Source organism: Mandrillus leucophaeus, unplaced genomic scaffold (assembly GCF_000951045.1).
Source record: "Mandrillus leucophaeus isolate KB7577 unplaced genomic scaffold, Mleu.le_1.0 Scaffold121, whole genome shotgun sequence".
Lineage (NCBI taxonomy): Eukaryota > Metazoa > Chordata > Mammalia > Primates > Cercopithecidae > Mandrillus > Mandrillus leucophaeus.
Genome location: NW_012100432.1, coordinates 5720779 through 5732113, shown reverse-complemented (window position 1 = coordinate 5732113; position 11335 = coordinate 5720779). Strand labels below are relative to the sequence as shown.

Sequence of the window (11335 nt, the reverse complement as noted above, 5' to 3'; positions counted from 1 at the left end):
GTGCAGGCTGGGGTCCCACATCCTCCATCCTTGAACGCCTGGGCTTCCCTTGCCCCTGTGGGGAGGACAGGGCCGGCACCTACATTCATACAGGATGAGCACAATTGCAGGCCTGAGAGCCTCAGGAGATCCAGCACTTGAGAGAGAAAACTGCTTCCTAAGTACATCCCAAACTGAGTTTTAATATGCAACGAGACAGAAACTGTAGAGATGGGGAACAAACAACTGGTCTCTGGAGTGGGGGATGGTCTGGAGTTAGAGTGAAGAGTGAGTGCAGGCTCTGTTTGTGAAGAGGGAGCAGTTCTACATCTTGATTTGGGTGGAGGTTCCATGAATCACCCCATGATGAGAGGCATGGGACTCAGCCCTCATCACGCCAGCACCAGTGTCCTGGTTCAGGCATCGTGCCATTGCTTTGTAGGATGCAACCACTAGGGGAAGCTGGGAGGGCACACAGCCTCTCTACCATCTTTCTGACTTCCTGTGAATCTATAATTATGTTAAAACTAAAAAGATAAAAAAGGACAGTAGTGAGTTAGTACAGTACTGAACAGCGAGATCTTCATCATAAACTGCATCATTGGGGAAATGCAGGATGAGATTGAGGAGGGAGTTTCTGCCGCGCAGGGAGGTCAGCAGGAGGAGGATGGTGTGGAAGCTGACTGGGTCCAAGAAGGGGGACCAGTGTCCCCTCAGTTCCTCCACCTTCACCAGTCCTGGGAGCAGCAAGACGTTGCAAACACCGGGCAGGTTGAGAAAGCGCCTGGAAGCCTGCGTGCCGGTGAATCACAGGGTCCCACATACCTTTGGCAAAACAGCCAGAACCCCCTGAGTCCAGAGCAGGTGTGGAACGACTGTGTAGATAAGTGGGCCAGAAGCAGCCAGCATCAGGCTGAGACGCCCTCTACACCACAGCCACAGCAGTGACTAGGGACATGAGCAGTAGACACCAGCTCTCCAAAGCCAAGAGACTGGAGGCCCACCCCAGATCAGCAGGTGCCAGGCTGCAGTGCCCAGAGCCAGCTGAAGCAATCACCCTCAGGAGAAGCTGCAGGCATCCCAGGGCAACTTACACCTCTCCTGGCCAAGGGGAGAGAAGCAGGGAGGGGCAGCCCATGAGGTTGACAGAATGGTCATCCAAGAGGAGACAGTTACAAAGCAATTCTGTCTCGTTACAAGTGTCAATATTAAGTGCTTTCTGCTGAAAACAAAGTTGCCCTAGTGTTGGGAGGAAAGCTGGGACAGATGTGGGATAGATCTGGGGTCCCTGCCCACAGGACCAGCCTCCACATCCACCAAATGCCCCCGCTGGTGATGCTGGGGTTCAGCCGGCTGCCTAGACCTTGCAGGCAATGGGTCACTCGACAGCTCTTAAGATTTCACAGGCACTTCAAACGCAGCCAAAGCCAGTGTCCAGGTGGTTCCCTTGCACTTGTTCTGTTCCAAGGTTCCTGACCTCCCGCTCATGTTCTGTGCAAGCCAGAAGTTGGGGGCCATCCTTGACATCTTATCTGTTTTCCCCTTACACTCACTCCATCAAAAAGCCTGGCCACTTCTCCTCACAAAACACATCATGGAACAATCAATTTCCCTTGAACTCGCTGATCCCACTCTTGTTGCCCAGGCTGGAGAGCAATGGCGTGATCTAGGTTCACTGCAACCTCTGCCTCCCTGGTTCAAGCGATTCTCATGCGTCAGCCTCTCGAGTAGCTGGGATTACAGGCGTGCACCAACACACCTGGCTAATTTTTGTATTTTTAGTAGAGGTGGGTTTGTGCCATGTTAGCCAGGCTGGTCTCGAACTCTTGACCTCAGGTGATCTGCCCACCTCATCCTCCCAAAGAGCTGGGATTACAGGCATGAGCCACCGTGCCCAGTGGGCCCATACTTCTAAGGCCCAGTATAACCTGGCTCTGCCTAGCTCTGTAGCCTATAATACATGGCCTTGTCCTCTCTGCTCCAGCCCCTGGGGTCCTTCCAGTCTCCGAATCATATGATGCTCCTCCTGGCTCTGTAAAACCTGCTATCTCTGCCTAGAATGTACTTTCCGGTTCCCTTCCTCTCAACCTGGTTAACTCCTACCCAGTCTTCCAGGCTAAAGTCAGAGGCCCCCTCTTTGAAAAAGCCTTCTATGCTGCACAGACCAATATGCTTCCCTGTAATGCTTCCTTTGAGCACCCTCTTTCTCCTCCACAGCCCTCAGTGTAACATGCAATTAAATATTCTTTGTGTGTTATACTTAATGTCTGTTCTTCCCTCACTAGGCTCAGGTCCCTCTTGGCACTGACCGTGCCTATCTGGTTCACCATGGTGTCCCCAGCACCAACGACCTGGCACATAGGGGTCCTCTATTCCTTGTTAAGGGAATTTGGTGAGTGAGCTGGAGATTGGTAAGTGGGAGCAGGGAAAGTTGTGAAAGGAACTTGTGCTTATGAAAACGGCCAGGGCAGCATTCTACACATACACCCCGAGTCTACCTGAGAGGGACTTCCCAGGGCAAATGTCCACACTGCTCAGAGCCTGAATAGGACTCTCACTGGGTCACAGAACATGCAAACCACGCCCTCAGTACAGTAGACTGAGGGGGACATGATCACTGTCCTCCAAGGCCACTTTACCTGGAAGGGCTGTGGGTCACAGCTGTATTGGGGAGGGAACTAGAGAGCTGTGAACCCAGACTAGTGTAGCAGAAAGAAGTATAAATATTTATATGAGTGCACTATGTATAGTTCAATGCTAACAGATTTGCAAATCTCGGAGAAATGGAATATTGTAAATAAATTAACCAAAATTGATTCAAGAAGTGAAGGCCTTTGAGAAGACCACAAACATGAGCAAAGCTAAGTCATATCTAAAAGAGTTCTGGGCCCAAATGGTTTTATGGGTTTTTTCCAACGTTCAAATAATGAGTATGTACTAGCCACACCATATAAATCAATGCCATGTTAACTTCCAGGGGTGGCTAGGGCTCTCAAAGTGTGGTTGGTTCTCAAACAAGCAACCTTGGCATCACCAGGGAACTTGCTAGAAATGCAAGCTCTCAGTCTCATCACAGACTTAGAGAATCAGATACTTGGGGCTGGGCCCAGCCCTCTGTGCTGTAACAAGCCCTCTGAGCTAAATAATGTAAAGTCTGAGAACTCCTGAGGCTAACGGAACATCTCTACTTTAGTGGTTTGGATTTCTCATCTCTCCTTACCCAGATATGGCTAATTCTAATTCTGCCTCACACAGCTGTGTGTCCAGATCTTTGTATTTTTATATTAGGCAGTTTATTATTAATCAAAGAATTTTCAGTCCATTTATCTGCAATTTCTCAATTTCATGTTTTGAAAAATAGGGTCCTTACCAAATGACTTATTTTTTAAATTATCAACTAATAGATCCTCATTATTAAAACCAGAAAATGCATATAAGTATAAATAAAAAATTATGATAGCCCATGATTCTATCTCCCAAAGATAATCTATGTCATCATTTTGGTATGCACACTTCCAGACCTTTTTCTTATGCATAGATAACATTTCTTTCTATCACAATAAAAGCAATGAGCTTGTATAAACTGCATGGTAACTCGCCTTTTTCATTTCATAATATATCATGGACAATTTTCCTTGTTAATCAATAAACTTTTATTACATTTTTCTCAAAGTCCTTACTGTGTAATTTTCTAAACTAACCTCCTATTGTTAGGATATTTCACATTGATTAAATGAGTTCATACTGGGAAAGTACTGAGGACAGTGCCTGGCATCTGGTAATTGCTATATAAATAATTGGCTTCAAAATGTGTTAGTAAAAAAGCAACAAAAATATAGAAGAAAATGGCAAATCCACATGCTTCACGGGAGATTTTTTAACACACACTTTTGGGAAAACTCCAAATCAAGTACACAAAAAATAGGGAAAGCTATGAGGACTGGAATAGCACAATCAAAAAGCTGAAGGTAGATAGGTGGAGATGGACTCAGGAGAACCTGTCCATCCTTTTGTGTCAGGTGCGTGCGGCACCACAGCAGTGAAAACCTCCACACCCTTCACCCAGGTGTCCACTGTCATGCTGCATTCTCTCCCAGGGTCCTCTCCTGACCAGGGCTCATGGCTAACCCAAGAAACCCTTCAGAGCCTGCTGTCTGCTCTCCCCACATCCTGGCCCTCAGGCTGCAGCAAAGCTCTGCTGCTCTGAAACTCAAACCTGACGGAGTCTTGCTCTGTCACCCAGGCTGGAGCGCCGAGGCACAATCTCGGCTCACTGCAAGCTCCGCCTCCCAGGTTCACGCCATTCTCCTGCCTCAGCCTTCCGAGTAGCTGGGACTACAGACGCCCGCCACCACGCCCGGTTAATTTTTTTGTATTTTTAGTAGAGACGGGGTTTCACCATGTTAGCCAGGATAGTCTGGATCTCCTGACCTCGTGATCCGCCCGCCTCGGCCTCCCAAAGTGCTGGGATGACAGGCGTGAGCCACCGCGCCCGGCCAAACCTGCCCTTTTAACTAAACCTCCACCATGGCTGTGGTTACTTGGGCCCCCAGGTCCCTGGAGCATGGGACCACCTGACTCAGCCCTGTATCCCCACTGGCCCCAGCTGCAGCCCCAGTGGCCTGTGGGCTCCTGGGAGGGGTCTGCTCCCTCCTCGGGAGGCTTGGTAGCTGGGCTGCCATCCGCCTTTGAGGTCCCTGCCCCACTCCACCTGGCAGGGCTGACTCCCACTCCCTTCAGACCCTCCTCCTGGAGTCATCGTCCTCTGACTTCAGAGAAGTAGGTCAATTACATGCTCTGCCCCTCTCCTGGCCAGTGGGCAGCACTTGCCGTGAGTACCTTTGTTGCTGGGATTAAACAGATGGCTGGATTGACCCCACCAGTTTCTCGCCTAAGACAGCCCTGGAGAGGTGGACCTTTGACAGGGAACCTGATCCCCTCGTCTTCCTGAGCCACACCAGGGGCCCGGCCCCGCCCCCTCACACCACAGTGTTTGGCTCCACCCCCTCACATAAGGGCACCAAGTGTGGGGCCTCAGAACTGCCTCTTGCTCTGGAGCTGGGAGGAGGAGGCTGGTGCATCAGGGCTGGGGCACAGCGCCCGGCCGACCTTGGACTGTGGTGCTGCCGGGACACCCAAGACTGCAGGCTGCCCTCAGGAGCACTTCAGCACTAAAGAGCCTGCTGGGAGAGTCGGGCATGTGTGTTCGAGATCTCAGGAGAGAGAGCAGCTTTTGTCGGTGGGGGTGAGTCTTCTTTCCTTTTTCTCGGACGGGACATCCTGCCTCCCGGACAAAAGCTGACCTTGTTCATCTACCTCCTTCTTCAGCATCTGGGGTGCCCTAATCAGCCTTCCCTGTCCCAGCACCCGCATGCTCCCTCCCCTCCTGTTGGCTATCTTACAAACAAGCCCAGTTCTCATTACACACACACACACACACATATACACACGCACACACACCCCTCTTCCTCACCCTTCCCAGCTGCCAGCCTACCTACCCCTTGTCTCCCCCAGAGCCAAGTTTCAGAAGAGCATAATTCAGGCTTCCACAGTGAGACTTCCCTACCAGGCAGGGAGGCTAGAAGACAAGGGTCAGCTGGTTTGCAGCCTGGGCCTCCACCCATCCCGATCCTGCCTGCTGACACCAGCTCCCAAGTGTTTGCCCCTCCTTCACCTAGGATTGCCTTCTGGGGTTTCCCTCCCACCCACAGCTTCCTGTTCCAGATCCATCATACACAATTGAGGGAGAGAAGCAACTTGCAGGGTTGAGGGTGAATTGCCTCTTTTAAGTTTTCATCATTGCCAAATTGACCTCTGAAGAGATTATGTGAATTTTTGCTCCCACCAGGAAGAATTCAGCCAGTTTTCCCATTCAGTACTATCAACATTTTCCATCTTGGCCAACCTCAGTGAAAACTGAGTGTCCTTTCTTTTTGTTTGGTTCTTATTGGTGTCAATTTCATATATACAATGTAGAATCAAGTAGTATCACAGAACTGATGTGAAAAGGAGATGCCTCCAACCACCCTCCCAACTCTTTCCAGCTAGTTATTTGGGTATCTACTTCCATATCTGCAAATAACATGCTAGCACACAGCTTTTAGTCCTAGGCATTATAGAATTTAGCTCATTGTAGAGTTTAGCTCCTTTACACCACCTCAATATGCTCAGACACACCAGGGATACTACCAGTTCCATCCTCCTGAAGCACTCTTCCTAGGAACCTTCTGACCTGCTCCATCCCAGACCAGCCTGGCTCACAGCTGTCACCGGGGCCTCTCACCTCCCTCCTGCATTGAGTCCCTTGCTTTCCTTTGTCTGGGTTTACCCCCTCATTTTGATGCTGTATGTCCTATAGTAGTTTTCCAAGAGAGGAATAGTACATAGGAGATAAACTTGTGATCTTGTCTATTTTAAAATATATTGATTCTAGCCTCACCCTTAATTTATATTTTGCCTGGGTTCAGAATTCTAAGTTGGAAAATAACTTTCCTTTAGAATTTTGAAAGCACTATTCCATTTTCTTCCAGCTTCTCAGACAGATGTTGAAGTTCAAAATCATTCCAATTGTGCTACCTTTGTATTTGTTTTATTTGAGGAATGTAAGATTTTCTTTGTACCTAGTGTTCTCATATTTCACAATAGTGTACATTGTGTGGGTCTATTTTCATTAATCTACTACACCCTGGATGGGCTCCATTCACTCTAGAAACATCCTTCAGGTCTGGGAACTTTTCTTGAATCATGTCTTTGATTAACTCCCCTCCATTTTCAGTTTTATTTCTGTAACCCCTGTTATTCAGATGTTAGACATCCAGTGACCCTTTACTTATTTTTCTCCCACTTTTCACTTTTGTAATTTTGTTCTACTTTCTGGGGTATTTCCTCAACTTCACTTTCCAACCCTTGTGTGTTTCTTTTTAGCTATTCTATTGTTCAAAGTGCCTTTTCTCCCATGGTATTCTGTCTTTATTTTAAGGATATAGTCTTACTTTTTTGAGGATATTAATTAGCTTTGAGAATTTTTCCTCTCTACGTGTTCTTTGTCCTCCAAGTTTTATTTTTTAGTTTTATTTTGTTCCCTGTCTTTGAGATAGCAGAGCTATCTGATCTAATAATGGCCCTATATTTGGTCCAGTTTTGTGCTGGTCATCTCTAACTTGCATGCTGCAGGCTTTCCGCAGAAGTCCAGAGATGCACAGTTTTTGGCTCATATGCAAAAGTGAGGCACTGAAGGGCTGGTTGAGAGTCCTGAACTTGTGATGTGGCTGCAAGATTTGGCTGGGTCTTGTGTTTGGGGAAATGCCAAAGTTACTACCTTTAGATCTTTCCATTGACTGATTGACTGAGACAGCATCTCACTCTGTCACCCAGGCTGGAGTGCAGTGGTATGATCATAACTCACTGTGGCCTCCCCCTCCTGGGCTCAAGCAATTCTCCTGCTTTAGCCTCCCTAGTAACTGAGACTACAGGTCTCATGCCCAGCGCCACCATGCCCAGCTAATTTTTGTATTTTTTGTAGAGACGGGGTGTCACCATGTTGACCAGTCTGGTCTCAACTCCTGGGCTCAAGCGATCCTGCCTGCCTTGGCCACCCAAAGTGCTGTGATTACTTTTAAATCTTAGGTCAAATTTTCCTAAGAAGGCTCTTTTATTTTCCTGCCTGAAGGGAATTGGGCTGGCATGCTGGGAGCTGAGAGGAAGAGAGCTGGGGTCTCAGCAGAACATAAAGATCTTCTCCCACCCCTGCCTCAGTTTTCAGTCCAGAGAAAATTTTAGTCTCTTCTGCTGAAAGAAGGAAGGGGAGGGCACATGGCCATGTTTGGGGGAGGTGTGTCTCCCAGCAGGCAACTTGTCGGATAGTCCTTGAAAGTCTAATTGGTCTTCTGCTTTTAGTCTCATCTTCATCCCACTTCGTATCATCTCCAATTCCACTGCCTGATCCAGGAATTCTACATCTCCTTAGTGGCTCTGCGGTGGAGAGCAAGTGGCTTCTCAGCGTCCCCGCTGCTGGCTGAGGTTTCCGTTCCTCAGCGTCCTCCTTCTGCTCAGTCAGTTCCTGCATGGCCATCTGCTTTCTCACCACCCAAATCTCCTTCCTGTTTTCTCTCACATTATAGCTGTTCTTGTGGGCTAATGGCTTGTTCAATTTCCCTTACTGTTATGGTGGGGCTGGGGAGGGGCCCTCATGAGTACATACATGTTGCCTGCCATCTTTACCTAGAAGTTCAGCCCAGTCTTTCAATTTGAATAAGTTTGAACATCTTTTCTCATGTCTATTGACATCTCATCTCCCGACCCAGCTTATGTGGCTTTTTTATTGCCATCATTTGGTCATTTCTCAGTGGAGTTGCTCATCGTCTTGCTACTCAATACCGCTGGTTTTTTTTCCCCCATAACTGAACATAATTTCTAACTGCCCCCATTTTGTTTATTGGGAAATTTATTCTGAGGAAATCTGAATGTATTCAGAGGTTCCCCATCCTCTGTGCAGTGAGGATTTCCACCTTGAACAGAAGGCTTCATCTGTGTGAAAGTGGGTGTGAGGCTCACCAATGGGAAGCATTATGTGGGTTCATCTGCTATGGTGGGGCTGCACCCCTGCTCTCCCTATCCAGTCTCTGTGGCTTCTAGCATCCAGGTAAGCATCTGAACACCTGCATTTACACCTGGATCCTGTCCACACGCTAAGCTCACACCAGTCACTGCACATCAGAGCCCCCTCAGCTACTTGGGAGGGCAGCTGACTGCTCCTTCCCCTGGAGTGAGGGGATGGCCGCCTGTACCCCTCCCACATCTGTCTTCGCAGTCACCGCTCTGGGCAGCAAGGGGACAGAAATGAGCCCAGCTCCTCTCTCCCCTCAAGCCTGGCCTTCTGGCCTGCCCCTCAGAATGTGTCCTGGAAGGAAGGGGACAGGCAGGAGCACCCCATTTCTTTATTCCTTCAGGCTTTTTCTTGCTTTAGCCTTAGACTCTGTCTACTCTTAGGAAGCAGGCATTTTGGAAAGTGTATCAGTCATCTACTGCAATATCACACTGCGTAACAACAAGACACCCTTAGAGCATACTGTAAACGCCTATCAGCATGTACACCTGCGGCTTCTGACCAGGACCAGTCGTAAGTATGGTCTGGCTCTCAGCTGGGGTCAGGCAGGTGTCAGCAGCCAGCTGCAGGCCATTTGGGGCCAGTGCGCCTCAGCAGTAGCAAGATTAGAATCACCTGGAGAAGTTGCCCAGCACTTTGAAGCTCACCGTCTAGGGCTCGCTCACATCTGCAGGTCAAGTGCTGTGGGCTGCCCCTGAAGGCCTGGGGCGCCTCAGCTCTGTGCATATGTTTCTCCTACTCTGACAAGCTGACCTGGCATGCTCTCATGGCAGTCGCAGAGGCACTCATTACTAACGCCCCCTTCACCCAGAGCCTGAGTGGGTCATGTGACATGGGGGCGGATACATCGAGGGGAAGGATCCGGGCTTCTAATGCAATCAGCTGCCTTAGGAGGTGTTGAGGGACACAGACAGATGTGGCCAGTTTCACCCAGCCTGTCTTCCCCCAAACCCACGCCTTCCTAGTGCCTTGGTACATCCGTGTGTCCATCTCACCTGGCACTGTTCTGAGCTGTTTCTTCTCTTCGCCTCCAACACCTAGTCAGGAAGGATGCTCTAAGTGTTCCCAAAGCTTACCTGCTCCCCTCCCTCCCACTGCTTCCCTGGGTTCTAAGTGCCATCACCTCTCCCCTGACTCCCGTCCGGCCCCTGACTTTGCTGGTCTCTACCCCACCCCACTGCAGCCAGAGTGCACTTCGGAAACAGACCTGCCCACTCACTGACGTTCTGAGGCAGGTCTCGTGGGGGCCACCCTGCCCGGGAGGTAGGTCGAGTCTCCCTCCATGGGGGTTCCTTCTCACACTCCAAGAGGAGCGCCGTGCCACCAGCTTTCCTTGTTTGTAACTCCAGCAAGGAGGATATAGCTGTTTTGGGATTTTGCTTCCTTTTCTTCCTAACACCACCTCAGTCCCCCACAGAGCTTAGCCATCAGTCCTCTGGGGTGCTTGTGTGCCACATTGAGGTGGGGGCTGGGGACTCATGGGGATGGGAGGGAATGACTCTTAATTTGACCCAAGACATTGCCTCAAAAAAAGACTGCATGCCCCCCAGCCCTCTCTACCACCATGAGCTACAGAGGGTGCTGTCTTGACCCTCCTGGACACTCTGGGATGGCCTCACCCCTTCCTGAACCTCTTCTTTTCTGTTCTAACCACTGTCTGCTCCACGGTGGGGGAGCCAGGAGAACAAGCCCAACATGTGTCACCAGGCTTGGGGAGAGCAGATCCCTCCAACAATGGGACAGCCACCTCCTGGGAGCTAGCCACACAGGAAAACTTCTCCCATGTCTCCCAGCCCTGGGAGGAAATCCACATACTCACGGCTGCCTCTGCCTCCAGGCTGGGTGTGGGCTCTGTCCGGGGCCTCTGTGCCTGTGTGGGAAACAAATTTCTAACTGACGCAGCCTGCTGGCTGGACATGCAGACAGCTGTGTCGCCCATTCCTGCATGGGTTCCCCCGACAAGCTTACCCAGCCCTGTGGGCTTACCCATGGGTGCACTATGGTGGGTATCTCTGGATGGAGTATCCTACCCCAGCTGCCTTGGTGCCTTCGGTGTGGCTGTATTGAAGGGGCACCTCCAGCTTTGACCCCCTCATGGGAAGTCAGTACCTGGCTGTCTTGGCCCCCAGCTTTTTCCTCCCCCACCAACTGCAGGATTCCCACTCATCTACTTCTCAGCTCCTCCCATTCTGGGCAGGGCCACCTCCAGCCACTGTCCCCAGGTGGGATGCCAGACTCCAGCCAGGGCTGCAGTTAGCAGGGGAGCATCCAGAGGAGCTCCTGACTTGAAGACCTGCAAAGCCCCTCCTTCAGAATGGGCCTCCAGGTGCAGTATTCGGGCGCCTTTGCCCGCTGCAGCTCAGAGCTCTGCCCCCTGCCCCTTCCCCATTAAAGATTCTCAATCGAACTCTGTCTGCCCCCGCTTCTCCTCCTGGTCACCCTGCAAGGCCCACCACTGCCTCTTTGAGTGCCAATTAGCCCTCCAGACCCACCCAACAATCAGAGACAAGTCTGGTGGAGCCCAGCCTCCTGTGGACTTTTAGTTTTTGGAAGCGTCTCAGATGTAAGTTCACTATCCTTAGTATAGAGCAGATGCTCATGAGCCCATGCAGGGCTGATCTATTTGGTATTTTTCTACCTTTTTTTTCGTCTTGCCCTCTAACCCTGATACCAGCACCTTTTCTCCTCCCTAGCCCTTTTTCTGGGCCAGCACTCTGGTAGATTTGCTATTAAGTCCCCAAATATGCATGC

General features: G+C 50.1%; 1 protein-coding gene across 1 annotated transcript; it reads left to right on the top strand.

Moving 5' to 3' along the window:
* The first annotated feature begins 588 nt into the window (after nt 1-588).
* Nucleotides 589-11127, top strand: LOC105532972. The gene is given in 6 exon segments (XM_011971309.1): nt 589-781; nt 4841-5005; nt 8598-8620; nt 8968-9167; nt 10507-10709; nt 10712-11127. Coding segments are annotated over 6 exon segments (1200 nt in total).
* The last annotated feature ends 208 nt before the right edge of the window (nt 11128-11335 follow it).